We start from the raw sequence: 17,810 nt of genomic DNA on the forward strand, positions 1-17,810 counted from the left end.
TCGATTTTAGTTTATGTAACTTAATTTTCTGGAATGAATATACCTCATTTTGTGCAGGAACAACACAAAGCAGATGAGAACCCTGACACTAAATGTAATTTTAAAATATCATCAAATGTGGAAAAACAGCAATCATTACTATTGCTAGTACTTCTCTAATTATCTCTGTTGAACAATTGTTAAAGATCACTGGCTTTCCTTTTTAATACCTCACTCATAAATTAAGTTATTATACATGCACCACATGATTATCTCACAGCAGTTAACACGAATGTGAAAATAAATATTACCGTCCCCACTAATTTCATCTGCAGATCCAGGTGGCATGCAAAGAAAGGAAAAGTAGGGAAGAGAGGGTAGGAGAGACAGGAAGGTAGGAGAGAAGAGAAGGAAACACACTATTAAAATGACAAGTAAATCAAAGCTTAAGAAAATAACAAAATCACCCCAAGGTTCATTCACAAGATAACAAAAATTGTACTAGTGTGTTTACTGGAGCTGAAGACCATTAAGCCAAATTTTAAGCTGCCAACATGTTGTACACAGTTACACAGGAGAATAGCAAAGCTTAATTACTTTCTACCATATTAGGCAAAAGTAATTTGATTGCCTCTCATTGTTAAATGCGAAATAGGCTTCTACTTTCCTTAAGGACCATTTGTATCTTTTAGATACAAGTGACATGAAACTCATTATTACCATGTAAGTAAAAGGGCCACCAGGAGGTAAGGTAGTTTCCGTGACAGATGCAGGCCATGCCCACACTACTATGAAGGGCAAGTGTAGTTCTCAAGGATCTGATGACAATTCAGCCTCCCATTTGAATTCATACAAAACTACTAATTTTCAGACATTTTGAAAAACATATTGTTTTAATAATTACAACAACAAAATCACTGCTTTACTAGAAACCCTCCAAATGGCACAGGCAGTGCCTCATCTATGCTGCATTCCTGAACATTTGCCTCCCAGAACACAGAATGCAGACACCCAGGGCTCATATGGAACATGTCCCACATGCTACATTAGGAAATTCACAAGGCCAGAAACAGGTCTTGACAACCCCAGTAGGAAACCAAGACAAGAGAAACGCCACCAGGAAGCTACTTTTTGCCCTGTCATGCATTTAAATAAAAGCCAGCAAAGGGGCAATGATAGGTCATCTTGTTAAGACAGTGGCCCAAATTGTGTCAATTATGGGACATAAAACCTGTCCCCCAAGTTATCACTTCTGGACAGTGAACAGCACATACACAGATATTCAGTATGGCTATAAACTGCTTGGGACAATCTAAAAGCATCTAGCTAAAGTTAGCTTTGTGCAGTGCCTTGGTTGACAGGAAAGCCTGTGCAATATAGTGCAGTACCGGTTGGAGGAGGTTCAAGGGAACAGAAGACCAAAGGGAGAAAGCGCCTAGCTTTCTTAACTTTATGTTGGCAGTGATTGACTCCTTTACAAAGAGGCAAGAGAAGAAAGAGAAAAACAGAAACAAATTATTTCAATACAAAAAACAACCAGTTAATTTTAAAGCTATATCTATAAGAACAAATACAAAATTAAATTGCTTTTATTAGACCATTGGCATACCTTACTTCTTACTATCATTGATTTTTAGATTAAAAAAATTATTTGTTTTTACTAAAGATTAACACTAGATAGATGTAGAAAGAACAAATGATGAACAGCTAGGAGCTCTTCCAGACTAGTCAAGTAACAAATAACATAGGTAAAACAAAGTAAAAGGGGGTGGGAGGGGGAAACCAGTAACAAAAAACAAAGACTAATAATTTAAGGATAAAGAACAAACTGTATGTTTGTTAACATTTAACATCTATCCATAACGAAAGAAATCTTAGAAAACTGTAACAGCTTTATGAGCAGTTACAGTCAGTACTCATGATCTGGAGTATTTTAACATAAACAGGTAATGAGGATAATCAACTATAGAAGCTGCAAAGCTGCCTCCATATATCAGCTCGTTTACCCATCCAAGTGCTCAAAACTTACTGGAGGGACTCACCCTCTATATAAAACAGCGAAGACACAGAGTAGCTACAATATAGCAACAGCAGTAGAGCATCCGTATCAGAATCGAGCCTTTAAGACAGTGCCATCAGTAACAGTCTTGATTTGAAGTGTGGGACCATGGAGAATGAAGGTTAAAAACAGTTTGGTCATCAACTGAAATGTACTAGCTAGCAGTAATTTTCAAGTGTCATGATCTGATTACAGTGACAGTTACTGACTAGTTCACCTTAGTACTTGGTCTGAAAAGCCATTCTCAGTTTCTGGACTTCCTACATGATGGCTCTGGTTAGACAACAAAATGCTCCATTTGATGCTGGATGGTTTATGGACTGAGGTGGGACAGGGGAGGGTCAGAATTGAAGAGTTTTGCAGGATATTACTGCAATGAAATAGTATGGACTGTAGGCGACACATTTGTCAGTATTAACATCCTGGTTTTAAGAATTATTTTCTGACTACATAAGATGATGTCTGAAGCCAGATATGGTGGTGCATGTTTATAATCCCACAGCTTTGGAGGTGGAGGCACTTGAGGTAGAAGGATCAGGACTATATAGGATCCTATATCAAAAAGCAAAACAAAAAATAAAAAAAACAAACAAAGCTAACATGAAACAAACTAAATTTGAATAAATACCTACGTTTTCAACTCACAATTCTTAGAACCATTCTCTAAGAATATATGATAAAAAAATAAAAACCTAAGTAGCCTGACAGCCTGAGTTCAGACACCAGCTCCACTGCTCTCACACTGACAATTTCTACATCTTGAAGAGGAGCCAAAGTTCCCTCCCCTGGCCATGTGACCACTACCCATGTCTAATTATTTCCAGTTCTCTCTTACTTTATTTCTAAAAAGTTAATATTCTTTACCTTGACTTAAAACAAGCAGTTTTAAAAATGTGTTTTTTGAGTAATACTGAGATTAACCTGTTTCATAAAAGCACAGGATTTTAAGGTTTCTTAACTTACAGATGATAATAATTTTTGTTACCGGCTTTGAACATCTACCATGAATTAGACATACTGTGTAGAATATAAGAGTGTTAAGCAAAACAGCCGTGAATTTCAGTCTTTATAAAGGAGAATGATAAGCAAACTACCAATACATATGCAAGCACTATGAGGGCAAACACAGCAGAAGAAATATGGGGGTGTGTTTGTGTAGATCTGAAACTTTCAATAGAGCAATCATTTTGCAAAGACATCTAAGAGAATAGGAAGTGGGCATGCCCATAGCAGCAGGCACAGACAGGGTACAGAGCAGACATTCAGGCCACATCTCTGCAGAGGCCAAGAGGTCACTGGCAAGGAGCAAAGAATCAGACAGAACAAGTTGACAGATTTTGAGGATGTGGGAGATGGCAGTTAGTGAGCACTAGAGAGTATAGATCTGATAGCTAATGCTCAGGCTCTGTCTTTTACTCTGAGTGCCATAAAGGAAGTAAGGAATGGAGGTAAGGACTGTGCCATAGCTATCTCACTTTACAGGCTTCCTGGGAGCAGACAAAGGGAGCAGGGATCAAGGAGAATGAGGAAGTAAACAGGGGAAGTATACAAAGTAGAGACAATCAGGATCTTCAATGCACTAAACTGGAAGGATAGGGAGAGGGCCAACAGAGAGCGGGAAGCCACTAAGTAACTGTGGAGGCCCAAGCACAACTCTGCATGGGCACCAGGATTCAACTCCAATGTGCTAGGCATGAAGTGCTCATTGAACTTCTAAGAGTAGCTGGTAAGCAGGCAGGCCACACACTGAATTTGGGCTTAAGAGAACAGCAAAGGTCCAGTAGTGGTGGTGGCACACGCCTTTAATCACAGCACTTCAAGAAGGCAGAGGCAGTCAATCTCTGTGAGTTAGAGGCCAGCCTGGTCAACATAGCGAGTTCCAGGACATCCAGGGCTGTCACACAGAGAAACCCTGTCTCAAAAAAACAAACAAACAAACACCCAAAAAAACAATAGAGGGGCGAGGGAGAAAGGGGGAAAGAAAGGCACAAGCTTAATTAAGTCATAAAAAGACAAAGATCTCACAAGAAAGGTACAAAGACTGACAGCAAGTAGCCCAAAGACTCAGCATTGGGCCCTTGCCATGAAGAGTGGCCAGTGAGTAAGGCATCTAGCAGTGAAGATGTACTGGGCGTTTAGAGGAGAATCCTGCTGGGGTTCAGGAAAGGAGGAGTTTGGATGAGATATCATACTGTCTTAGTTTCATTTCTGTTGTTCAAATAAATAACATAAAACATGAAATAAAACATCCCTATAAAAGGGAATTGAGGGGAAAAGGTTATTTTATCTTACAATGCCAGGTTACAGTTCATCACTGTAGGAAGTCAAGGCAGGAACTACTTGCAGCAATACTCATATCCACAGTCAAGAGCAAAGATACAATGAATCTGTACACGCTCATACTGCTTAGCTCCTTTTCTCTATTTCTATCCAATTCAAGAGTCAAATCTAGGAAATGTTGCTGCCTACAAAAGACATGCCTTCCTACTTCAATGAACATAATTCACATAGTTTTTCACAGGAATGCCACAGGCCAACATGACACAGATAATGCTTCTTTCCAGGTGATTCTACATTATATCAAGTTGACAAAACCATCCATCACAGTCAGGGTGCGTGCTTCCAGCACTCTGGAGACAAAGTCAGGAGGGTATTTGTGAGTTCAAGGTCTGCCTGCTTTACTTAGTGAGCAACAGTACAGCCAGAACTACAAAGTGATACCTGTCTCTAAAAACAAACAACAAATCAAACTGGCACACGTATTAAAAGCTGTTTTCCTGTCTCTCAAGTAGGAAAACTCCCTAAGTTTGTAAAGTAAAGTATTCCAACCAAATAAAGGAAGGAGTGGCAATAAAATTTACATGCTGTCCCTTTGTGGCCAAGGTATGCATGTCAACAGCTTCCAATACCAGGTGAGCCATGCACAGAGAACATTACAAAGGACATGTTTGAGACTGGCTAGGCCCCAATCCACCGGTCAATTTCCATTTATTTATTTATTTTTGGTGACAGGGTCGCATATGTAGCACCAGTGACCTATAACTTGCTAGGTAGTAAGGTGACCAAGCCAGCAGACAGCATCCTACATGGTTTCTTCTTGAGCTCCTGCCCTAACTTCCCTCAGTATTGGACTATAACGTAGAAGTATAAGCCACATAAACCCTTTCTTTCCCTAAACTGCTTTTAGTCGTGTTTTATTACAATAATAGAATTAAAACTAGAACATTACAGACAAACAATAGGAGGGCCTGGCTGACCAACAGAAGAGTCAGGGAAGAAAACTGAACAAGAATGTATTGTTTCATTTTTGACTGGATAAAAACCAAGCAGAAAGACGGGTGATAAGGGATTTACACACACTGGGTCCTAATAATGTTTTTATATTGAAAGGGAAATGAGCTTGAAAACCATTTGCTTTGGAATAATAACAGGATTACAGGCATAGGTAAGAGATGGAGGCAGAGGCTGGAGAGATTGCTCAGTGGTTAAGAGCATTGGCTGCTCTTCCAGAGGTCGAGAGTTCAATTCCCAGCATCCACATGGTAGCTCACAACCATCTGTAGTAAGATCTGGTGCCCTCTTCTGGCGTGTGGGCATACACGGAGGCAGAATGTCATATACATAATAAATAAATAAATCTTAAAAAAAAAAAAGAAAAAAGAGACAGAGGCAAAGGTGAAATAATACTGACTATAAGCTTTTGGCTGCTGAATGTGAGTGATGAGTATGTGGGAAATCATTTCACAATTCTGTCTTCTCTCTTTGTATATACTTGAAACGTAGCATGATAAAATATTTAAAGAAATTCCTTAAAGACAAAACACACTATTGGAATTTGATAGTATCTATCTACCTCTATGGCTTATCTTGAAACACAAAGTCTGAATTTAACCCATAATTCTATGCCGTTACTAACTGCACTATCAACTGAGAAGCTCTCAGGTAAGACTCCTTTGAGGTTTTTCCTATTCTTCCATGTTAGCAGTATTTGTTTGATAGTGAAATGATGCTTGCAATCTATATTAAAGTTTGTTAACTACTGTTCGCAACGGTTTAGTCAGGAGGCTAAGGTTTGTGAATCAAGAACACGTAAGCACTGCCTACTCTAAAACACACACTTTTGTAGAGACAGAAATGCATTTTTGTTTAAAATACTCTGGTATAGTAATTCATATTTCTCCTGGTATGAAAGCTGTTGGGGAAGACAAGAAACAAACGTCACAAGGCTGAAGAGGCAGATCTGCAAGGACTACTTTGTAAAAACTGAAGTCCTCACTGCTTAGTGCTTTGAAAGGGAAAGTGGCTCAGGCCATCCAATGCATGCCTACCAGTCCTTCTGTACCACCTCCCACATACGAAATCATGGAGGTCAATGCCAGGTGAAGCATGAGCAGTCCTCATCTCAGCCCCTCACCCAGGATACTATTTCTAAGATGTTGGTATTTCTTTGCTTCTATAACCTCTGAGTGCTTGCGACCCTTCAGGAACCACAGAGAAAAACAATGTGATTAAGAGCCACCCTCAGTCATCATTAGAAGCAAGCCGAACTCTAATGACATCAAGATGGTGGAATGAACAAGAAGCAACATGGGTGGGCTACTCTTATCAGTCTTGCCCTTATCACCAGCCAGAGCAGTTCTCGATGCCAGAGACACAGAAGCTTCGATAGATTACAGAGTTCCTCCTAAATTAACCTGCCAGGTCAGAACATTTTATTGTGACCACTGTGAATAGAATAATTCCTAGTTTTCCAGGTTCTCAGATTATACCTGTAATAATAGTGAATGCTTATCACTCTGCACATATCACCAATAATGCATCATAAAGCACAAAATTTACAACAATGAACTTTTCTCCGGCAACACCAGGTATTAAACCTAAGGCCTTGCACACGCCAGGTAAGTGTTCTACTAAGTTACACATCCAGCTCAAACAAATAAACACACACACAGCCTCATTTAAGCTTCTTGGAGGCTGGCCTCAAACTTGTAATCCTCCTGCCTCAACCCCCTGAGAAACTGGGACTGTAGATGTGTGCCACACATCTGACTCCAAAATAAACTTTTTCTTTTTGTCATGTTTTTTGTTTGTTTGTTTGCTTCCATTTTTTTTTTCAAGATGGAGTTTTTCTGTGTAGCCCTGGCTATCCTGGAACTTATTTCTGTTTGAGGCTTGCCTCAAACTCAGAGATCCACCTTCCCTTGCCCCCAAAGTACTGGATTAAAGGTGTACAACACCAGGCCTAGCCCAAATGAACTTACGTACTAATTAGCAATACTCTAAAGTTAGGGAAGGGCTCTCCATCCTACCCCTTTAAATTCTGGATAGAGTTTAAATTAAGCATCAGAGCCATGGTGGTGCATGCCTATAATTCCAACCCTTGGGAAGTTTAGGCAGGAGGATAACAGTGAGTTTCAAGTCAGGCTGGGCTATATGGTAAATTCTATACAGCTTAGGCTTCTGAATGAGATTCCATCTCAAAGTGCAGGGGGAGCATCATTTGGTAGCAGAATAGACAACTTTGGAAAGCATGGCACTGTCACAATAAAAACTACTTGGTAAAGTTAGGCATAAGTAGATCTTTCAAACTGAACAAAGGGCAGACTTTTGAATTTGAAAAGTCAGTACTTTATTATTCCTGCTAAATGGAGAAATTTTCTACAATAGAATCACATGCTAAAATATTACTCCCCTGCACACATAAAGATTCTCCAATGATCAATGGTGTCTAATGAAGAGAGAATGAGTTCTTGGGCTTCCAACAGACTCTATTACTCATTACTACGTGAACCTGACCAAGCGCTTAAATTCCCCTAGCATGTAAAATACATACTTGTATTTGCTCAGCAGCAGCACAGTAAGCAATGAATAAGAGACCCAGTATGTAAGAGTCAACAGTGAGAGAGATACAGGGATAATTATAGATTCCCAGTCTGGCACTTCTCAGATCTATATAGATCAGAAACATTTGAGATATTCTAGGATTTGAAATGAAACAAGCTTATACAAACATTTATTTTGCTAAATGTTTTCTTGGTAGTTAGAACAAGTTTCAGTCACTAACTCAATATGCCTAAAAGTCATCCTATATAAATACAATTATCTATAATGAAATAATAATCTATTACAAATTTTACATGTGCAATAATACTTAAAAGTCATTATAAAGTAGTAAAGAAGGCTCAATAGAAAGAAATTAAAAAATACCTCTGCCAGGTAAAAAAGACCACTGCAGTGACTTTCACAGAGATATGTAAGAGAAAAATTATAATCTGTGGTCTGATTTTGCATGGTCCAAATATCAAGCAAGGGCCACAAAGTAACAGAATGGCAATCATCATGGATTCTACTCACACTCGAGTTTGGAGGCTCAATCAAGGGCCTACTTTTTCTTAGAATATTCAAAAAACAAAACAACAATACATCAAACACAGTTAAGTCTTCAAAACACTTGAAATTAGCTTTACTCTATGATCTGGGAAATGTCCTCACACTAGCATGGTTCTAGCAGCAACCCAGGTCCAAGGGTCACATACACTCAGGGAACACTCATAAATCCCTGAGTATAGCCTGGGTCACTGATCTCATAGACAGGGCTGATGTTCTACCTGAGAGCTTACTAAAGGCATACAAACAAATGATTAGTCTTTTTTAAAACTATGTTTACTTTTTCTAAAAAATAAGATGCCTAGAGAAATCTATTATTCTAGTAAGTATCTTTATAAAACTCTGTCAATCTCATTTTTATATATCCTGGAGAACATTCAACCTAGGGCACCTCACACAGCAAGCATTTGTTAAATTCATTCAGCCCCTAATAGGGTGTATCATGGGTTAAGTAGGGAGGGTGTAAAAGAAAAGTGAACACACAGACCACAACCCACTCCACTGGCCTACACAAAGCAAGGTCACTGTGCCAACAGACATGGAAGGTCAAAGGCCTAGTAACGATAGGATTTTAGTGTAGAATGGAAAACAAACAGAAAAGTCAAGAAATAACCTTGGGATCAGGTTATACCACAGCACTGTCAGCTAGGAATCACATTAACAAAAACATTCCCAGGGAGTCTGTGCACAGGTTCCAGGCTAGGTGAATACAGCTTTACAGTCTATGACACAGGATTTACAAACCTGAATTTGCCTAGGAGCAAGCAGTAGACGGTGTGATCAACAGGGTTAAAAATACCAACTCTGTCTCTGGTCACTGTCTCTGTCTGGGAACTACATAGGGATGGTCACCAAAGTACTGCCTGTCAGCTTCCAGAGATGGAAAGATTGTTGTGTAAGGAAGGACAGGACAAGATAATGGGGGCAGTTCCAGCAAGTTAGACAGAAGAGTGACCACAATTCCTAGTAGCATAACGTGACTGAGAAGCAGCATGGCTGGGGAAAAAGTGGGGACTGGAAAAGCAGGCTGACACCAAAGGATGGCATGAACAGCTGAGCTAGACAGAGTCTATAGGGTCTGAGTGTCATCTGGTAGGCACAAAATTTTTACTGATAATTTTTTTTCTGAAAGAAGTAACTCCCAGAAGGGAACACAACTACTCCTTAGACACCCCAGAAGAATAAAACAAAGGCAAAATCCTAAGAAATTAAAATAAAGATTGAGGCAGATACCCAAGTTTGCATAGTGACTCTATTTTTGCTCATTGTACAACTTCAGCACAATTTGTAACCTCTTGGGCTTTAAGTCCCCTCATCTCTACATTAAGGGAGATGATCTCAACAGTCTGTTCATGAGTTAAATCACAGAAAAGAACAGAACAGAAAGTAAAGGAGAACACAATAGCACTCATTAAAATCCAGCCACTCAGGGATGGTAACACACACCAATAATCCTAGCATTTAGGGGACTCAGTAGAAACATCAAGAACTTCAGGACAGCCTGGGTTACAAAGTAAGATTTGGTTTAAAAAAAAAACCAACAAAAAAAAATTGGCCAACTTCTTCAGTCGGGGGGTGTCAAAAAAAGAGGGGCTAGCTGGGAAGTAAAATGCAGACCTATGATGCTGATCAGCTGTTGAAGGGAACTGAGGCTCTAACCCAAAGAATGAGGATATAAGAGCAGTAGGACCTAGGACCTATATCACACCCAAAGGTAAACAGCAGATGTTCTCTAGCCAAAGTTGAAGTCTGAACTCACTCCTGTGTCTAGGCAACTGTGGGGATTGTGGCAAACACAGTCATCAGTACCCGAGCTTCACATGTAGCTGCCTTGCCATACCCATTTCGGTGCCAAAGTAATTAAGTGGTACTCAAATCTCACACACCTATCCTACAGCCCACAATCAAGACTCAGCCTCAGAGGCTTAGTTTAGGGGTTGCTTCCCTTTCCTCTGGACTCCTTACTACGGAATGAAAAGCTTTCCCGTTCCACCACATTAAAAACTGTGAGGCCCTGAGGAATCCATCACAAACTGAACAAGAACTGTATAAAGGGTCTGATGACATCCAGTAACCCTTCTGTAAGTCTGGATTTCTCCCCATGTCACAGTTTACACTCTCGAATGACTGACATGTCCTGAGAACATGCAGTAGCCCTGACATTGTCCAGTGAGACCACGTTCAGAACCAAGAGCTTCTCTCTACTCTGATAGGAAGTAGCTGTTGGCTCTAGGCCATCAAAGCATGACAGTACTGTGCACTAACAGAGTAACTCTGTCTTGAGTGCATCATAAATGCAAACATCTGTGGAGTAAGGATTTGTGGGATGTTTATGGACAAGGAAGAAAATCCAAAAGAGGATTCAGAAACTGGGTAAAATATAAAACTAAACTTCAAGAAAAACTGAACCAAAACAAAAATTGAGTCTCATATCTTGCATATACTGAATATACCAGGAAGTATTATTTTAGAACTACACTCTTCCCTTTATGTTCACAGGCATAGCTGAGAATAGATGATATGTAGTAACATACACATGTGGACATTATATGCATGCATGACAGTCAGGTGTGTATATGTGTGTATGTATATATATATGTATATATGTGTGTATATATACATATGTGTGTGTGTGTGTTAAGATACACAGTTAGGGCCCTTGAAAGGTGTCCTTTTCTGCCCCTCCCTAAAATTCTTCTATCGTTCACATTTTTTAGATAAGGGAAAAGGGACAAAACTCTTTAAAAACATAACAAAATGATCATCACACCAACAAATAGTTAAGATAACCCTTATATAGTACCTTGACTGTATTAAATAACCATTATGTTAACTGTGAAAGACGAAAACCATTTAAAAATCACAAATTTTGAACTTCAAACATACAACACAAAGTATATTCTGTTAATCCCTGCTGAACTGTAAAGATAAATTATAATGACAATTTCAAAAGTTAAGGTTTTCACTATAAACAGAACATGACATTGAAACAATCTGAAGCCCTAAATACCCTGGCGAGTAACATGGTAGGGTCCCATGCAGCATCTACAATAAAGTCTACTTCATGATACTAAAACCACACAGGTGCTTTATGCTCAAAGCAGATGAACTGAACACAGAGTGTCATCTGCACCATCCTCCCTGCAGCTTGTGTCGAAGTCTCTATCTGAAGATTCTTACCTGACACAGAGACCGCATGTGTCCGCATGCCTTGTTTTTCGCTGTTGGTCAACCTGCAAAAGAGCAAACAAAGTGTAAGTACTGTTCTTCCCAGGACCAAAACACCCAGCCTTGTCAAACAGGCATCAGCATCTGCCTCAGATTAGGAAGGGCCAGCACCATTCCTGAGAGATTAAGTTCTAGATAAATGGTTTGGGTTTTTTGGTTGGTGTTTGGTTTTTGGAGACAGGGTTTCTCTGTAGTTTTAAAGTCTGTCATTGAACTAGCTCTTGTAGACCAGGCTGGCCTCAAACTCACAGAAATCCACCTGCCTCTGCCTCCCAAGTGCTGGGATTAAAGGTGTGTGCCACCACCGCCCGGCTTGTTTTGTTAATTGGAGCTTATCTTCAGCATCACAAAAAAGTAAATTAATTAATCAATCCAAAAAAATTAAAGGAAAAAAGAAAGGAAGACCACAGAAGTGCTTCAAGAAAGCTGCTCACGAAGGCGACACAGAGCTCTATAATACTATGTAATATGTAACGTAAAGGCTATGTAAGTTTTCTGCTTAAACGCTAGATTGTAAAGAACTGTCCAAAAGTTATAAAGAACCATGCAACTAGAACTGAATTTTGCTCTTTACAACCTAAATTGAGGGCCAGGGAGATAGTTCAGCAGGTAAAGGCTTTTGCCACTCTGAGTTTGCTCCCTGGGAGCCCCATGGTAGAAGGCCAGAATGGATTCTTACAAGTTGTTCTCTGATCGACACAAGTGCACTGGGGTATGCATGTGCTCACAGGTATGTATGTATACACACACACGAAAGTAAAAAAAATACTAATTTAAAACATGGTAGCATTTGAACCTTTTGTAATTTACAGCATATAATAAAGTTAAGAAGTACATGTATACATTGCTATTATTAACAGATTTAAATAAAACTGAAATAAAAATTTTAATGACTTTAAAAAAATATAAACATATTTTAGAAGTTTTAGAAAGTAACAAACACAGGAATAAAAGGGCTCCCAGGTGCTGGGGAAATGGCTCAGCAGGTAAAGGTGCTAGCGTTGCAAGACTGGCAGCTTTGTTTGGTTCCTGGAACCTAAGTAAAGCGAAAGGAGAGAGAACTGACTTCACAAAGTTCTCTGTTCTCCACACAGGTATTGTGTGACATGTGCTAAGACACACATCATGTGAGCATATGCACTCATACACAAATAATAATATATCTTTTAAAAATAGGAGTTCTACATTTATCAGCTGTTTCCTTGATTTTTGTTCATAAGAAAAGTCTCTTCTTCCTCTTAAGCATTTATTATACAAAGGAAAGACCACTGGAAAACTTTCCTAGAATGCAGGATTTATACCAGAAAAATATTAGAACTTGACACAGCATATCTTTCTTGCAACCACAAAATTTCTATATGAAAATCACAACTTCTATAATCAAAGTCATCTAATTTATTATCTTTTACTGCAGCTACAAGGCTACCACACTGTGTGTCAACTCCATTCACCAGCAAGCAGGGAATAGTATTGCTGAGTAAACTATACTGCTTCTTTCCTGTATATCAGCTCTAACCTGCTTTGCCTCCTGTCATTACTGTGCTGAATACCATGTAACAGTTTGGCTGCTATCTGGTCTGTGGAAACCCCATCCTCTTAATGTCTGATGAACTGATTCAGTTTGTGTGTTGTGTGTTAATAACTTTTAACTCATGCCACCTTTGCTCACATTTACACTCATGTTCATAATTCATTCCTATATGTCCAGGTCAAAATGATTCCTTAGGTTTTTTTCCAGCTGTAGACATTCTAAGAAAGTACAAGCCGCTGCCCCGAAGAGAGACACTGAGCAGACTCCAAAGCTCATTACCCCATGCCGAGAGAAAACTGCTTCTCCAGTTCCTGCTCACCCTCACAATTATGACTCCACAGGATGTATCTATCAGAGAGCTGACTGTCAGGAGGATGGGGACAAGGCAAGAGGCTATTTTCTAAAGTGTGGCTACAGCTGACCAGATGTTATAGGGAAATGCAATGACACGCCCTCCTGGCTCAGAGACCTATGTTCCCAAAAGTGCTGTAGAAGAGAGGTGGAAGATGAGTGGGGCTGAGGCAAGGAATAAGGTTGTCATGCAGGAGGAATGTTGAGAAAGGCTGAAAGGGAGTTGGGGGGACAGCTGGCAGAAGAACTGAGTAAGTACAATTTAGCAGATGAGAATGAGAAGAACAGCAAAACTAAGGCTAGAGGTATCAACAAGTCAGGTAGGCTCTGGAAGGCCGTATGTTAGAAAGGAATTTTATTTAGGACAATCTGGTGAGATGCTGAAGTAGACGGGATGGCCAGAGTGTATAGGCCAGAGCTGACCAGAGGTATAGCTTTGACCAGCCCCCTAAATACCCTAGCACCAAGTCCTCATGCACAAGCCTACACACGTGTTGTCACCACTTAGTGCTTTGATCTCAGTGTGTCTTGTGGAACTCTAGGAAATTTTCCTTGGCTTCCCTGGAATTTACCTAGACCCTTTCCTTTTTTTCAGTAGCAACTCATGCTTTTCTGACTCCAATACAACTCTGGGCTTGAGTAGGCTTGGGGTCCCCCAATACCTACAGGGATAGCTTTGATAGGAGATGCCAACCTATCAGGTAAAGCACATTATCAGATGCATTTAGCAAGGAGAGGCAGAGAATGTTGCTAAAGAGAAGAAGGCAAGGGACAGAACAAAGACAAGTCCAGGTTTAACCCTTCTTGTCCCAGGCTTCCACATCTCCACTGTTTCTTTAGAATCTGAGAATTAACAGCTTCTACTGTTCAAGTTGCTTGTCTAAATAGCTAGATTTTTATTTTGCCTTCATACCTTGGCCCCAGTTCCTAGCATGCTAAGAATTCAGAAGTAACCATGTAATTTTTTCATTGCTATTTGATTTCTTTAATTATATTATATATAGATCATACCTTATAGAATTTGTAATGAACAGCAAATCAATTATTTAATTTTCCTAACTGTAAAAGAGGACGCTGCCTATTTTCATGTTTTAAAACATGACACCATGAAGTGAATGCCTAAGCCTACTTATCATAACCATCTTTAGATACCTATTAAACTTGAAATAAGGGTTAAACTAATTTTGAAATGTCTTGGTTAAATCTACATTCTATATATAACTTACAATTTACTCACATTTGGAAATATGTTTTCTGGGTATGTAATAATATGTAATATTATGTAGAAATTTATGTAATATGTAATATGTAGAAATTTAAATTTTTCAGAAAACAGATAATAAAGCCAAATGATTTTCTTAAAGTTTCACACAAATCCAAGTAAAGAAATACACAAATGAGCACTTACTTTGGTATCGATGGCAATGCCCGTTCACCTTCTGGGAAGAAAAAGGAAAGAGACGTGAGTGAAATCCTTTAGAGGTGAGTATGCAGGCAAGTCCAGGAAGAAGAAGCTTTTTCTGGGATTAGTGACAATCCTTTACAGTCAATCCATTTCACTGATTCTATTTTAGGTCTTTAGAGATTTCCACTCAAAACTTACAACAAACATAACTAAGTGTTGGGGTCACATTGTTTAAAGATATACCCAGTCCTAATAAAAAGATATGGTAAGTTGATAAAACAGTTTTCTCAAATGAATAAGGGATTAAGGAACTCTTAAAATCAAAGACTAGGTGCCTTGTCAAAAGTCCAAACGTTCTACTTAGATAAAATGATTTACTACAAACACTTCGAATCTATGAAGGAAGTACAATGTGGATAGCTGCAGAAAAATTCAGAGATGAGAAGGGAAGCCCCACAGCAGCAGAAAACACACATTTCCAATGGTCTTAGGAACCTCTAACCATTAATTTATTTTCATTGCTACTTCATAACTATAATTTTACAACTGACCAGTGTCTTAGTTCCTAAGACCATCGGAAATGTATATTTTCCAATTGTTGAAACCCACAGGTGGAGAACCATCACACTATAGGATACCAGAAGTAGCACGTCCACATAGCCAGCTGAGACTCTCCCTCTATCCCTACTGGAAGCTTAGCTCCCATGAGTGTCATGGTCCTCTTAAATAATGGTCTGCCTATAGCAGAAACTTTTTTCCCTTATAATCCAGTTCAAGCTTCATCCCTTACAGGAACCTTCCTGGGAACCCTGCACTCTGTTTGTCCCCCTTATATTTCTGAACCCCCTAGAGCACACTGTCACAGACTGTTCTCCCTTCCCTGATCACCTCCAGGGTACCTGGCCCTGAGGCAGCTCTCAGAGAGTTGTACGGTAACTAGCCTGGATTCTACAGAATAAACACAGCTCATGGCAGGACACACAGGCTCTAGTTACATTTCACTCATCTACCTGAATTGTTTTCAAAGACTGCTTTAGAAATCCATATCCACAGGACACCCTCCCTCATTCTTTGTATTATTATTATTTTTTTTTTTATTGAAAAAAAAATTTTCTGCCTCCTCCCCGCCTCCCATTTCCCTCCCCCTCCTCTCTCCCTTCTCCCCCTCCCCCCATTCCTCTTCTCCTCTCTCTCCAGTCCCAGGAGCAGTCAGGGTTCCCTGCCCTGTGGAAAGTCCAAGGTCCTCCCCACTCCATCCAGGTCTAGGAAGGTGAACATCCAAACTGTCTAGGCTCCCACAAAGCCAGAACGTGAAGTAGGATCAAAACCCCGTGCCATTGTCCTTGGCCTCTCGTCTCATTCTTTGTATTATACTTACAAAATTCTCCTTCATTCTGAGGTGACAGAGTCTCATTTCTAGGACATTTTTATTCACTTACATCTTTGATTTCAGATCTTGACATAGAATTTATTTTGTTCTTCACCTACTCTAAGTTTTTCAGATGTACAAAAACAAAGCAAAACAAAACCAACAAAACCAGGATAGAAACTTCAACATGAATTACAAGGGACACTTGAAAAAGAACTGGGAAGACAATCTCCAGAACTGAAACAACCAATGGTAACTCAGCAGCTACTCTAAGGGTTACTCAGAGCCCTACACTGTCACAGTGCACTCCAGCTCAGCTTCAAGTCTGCAGGCTATGAGCTGGACCACTGTCCCTAGAAAAACAAGCATCTAGGTTACAACTCATGTGGCCTTCACATTTGCAGTGAAAACCTGGCTGCCAGTGCAGCAGGAATGAAAACGGAACCTCACCTTTCTGTGGTCTGATGATGAACGACTGCGTGGCTCCGTTTACCAGTCGGCAGTATCCATCTATCAGGTCAGCCATGTTCTCCGCAATGGTTAGGGATGGTGCCGTCACTGTCAGAGGCTAACGGGAAAGAACAAGAAAGAGACATTATTGTTCTCCCCAGTAATCAAAGGGACAGCTGCACTATGACATCACAAGTCTGAATACACTTGAATACAGAGGAATAGGAATGAAACATTTGCCAGATTTAAGTGAAAAAAGAAAATCTGGTCTGTAAGAACATTATTCCTGGGATGTGTAATGGAGGACACACTGAGAATGTAAGATAAAAAAGTACTGAAACTGAGGATCACTTTTACAAAAAAAAGGGGGGAGGGGGAGGCAGAAAAAATTATTTTTCTTTAGAATGTCTGACTTCTTGGGCACACTCTATGAGAAGAATTCAGGTAACAAGTTAAAGCACAACTTATTTTAGAACTTATATATAATAAAACCTTATCAACCATATCTTAATTCTTTATCATTAGAGGAAACTGGTAAAATGTCAGTTTCCCTATATTTGTAACATGTTTGGCCAGAGGCTTAAAACTCATTTTCACATGAGGCAGGCTGTACTGGATAAATTGTCTAAGGATAATTTCTTTTTTTTTTACTATGCATGCATTTTTTTATTTATTTATCCATTTATTTATTTATTAAAGATCTCTGCCTCCTCCCCGCCACTGCCTCCCACCTCCCTCCCCCTCCCCCGATCAAGTCCCCCTCCCTCGTCAGCCCCAAGAGCAATCAGGGTTCCCTGCCCTGTGGGAAGTCCAAGGACCACCCACCTCCATCTAAGGATAATTTCTAAGTGTTATCTGAAGACAACAAAAGCTGTTTTTATTTTCACAACCAAGTATGTCCTGGTTCACACGGCTGTTCACTTACACTTATTCTAAATAAACGGGCTGCTCTGGGGAGCAGCACGAGTAGTGCACTGGGTCTCTGCAGGAAACTGACCTGCAACAAGTTCTCTGTATTCTATGCTAGGACCTGCTTATCTGATAAACAATT

General features: G+C 39.7%; 1 protein-coding gene across 10 annotated transcripts in view; it reads right to left on the reverse strand.

The window, feature by feature from the left end:
• Ptk2 (protein tyrosine kinase 2) overlaps nt 1–17,810 on the reverse strand; it is a 207,465-nt gene that overhangs the window by 79,879 nt on the left and 109,776 nt on the right. For 6 of the 10 annotated variants that reach the window (XM_057791700.1, XM_057791691.1, XM_057791699.1 and 3 more), the window contains 5 exons: nt 16,760–16,877; nt 14,944–14,974; nt 11,606–11,658; nt 1,368–1,451; nt 291–308 (listed from right to left, as the gene is read on the reverse strand). In XM_057791700.1, the coding sequence (XP_057647683.1) occupies nt 291–308; nt 1,368–1,451; nt 11,606–11,658; nt 14,944–14,974; nt 16,760–16,877 (304 nt within the window). The remainder of the gene's footprint in view (nt 1–290; nt 309–1,367; nt 1,452–11,605; nt 11,659–14,943; nt 14,975–16,759; nt 16,878–17,810) is intronic. The other 4 variants (XM_057791696.1, XM_057791694.1, XM_057791695.1 and 1 more) reach the window with 2 other exon arrangements.

Source organism: Chionomys nivalis, chromosome 17 (assembly GCF_950005125.1).
Source record: "Chionomys nivalis chromosome 17, mChiNiv1.1, whole genome shotgun sequence".
NCBI classification, from domain to species: domain Eukaryota; kingdom Metazoa; phylum Chordata; class Mammalia; order Rodentia; family Cricetidae; genus Chionomys; species Chionomys nivalis.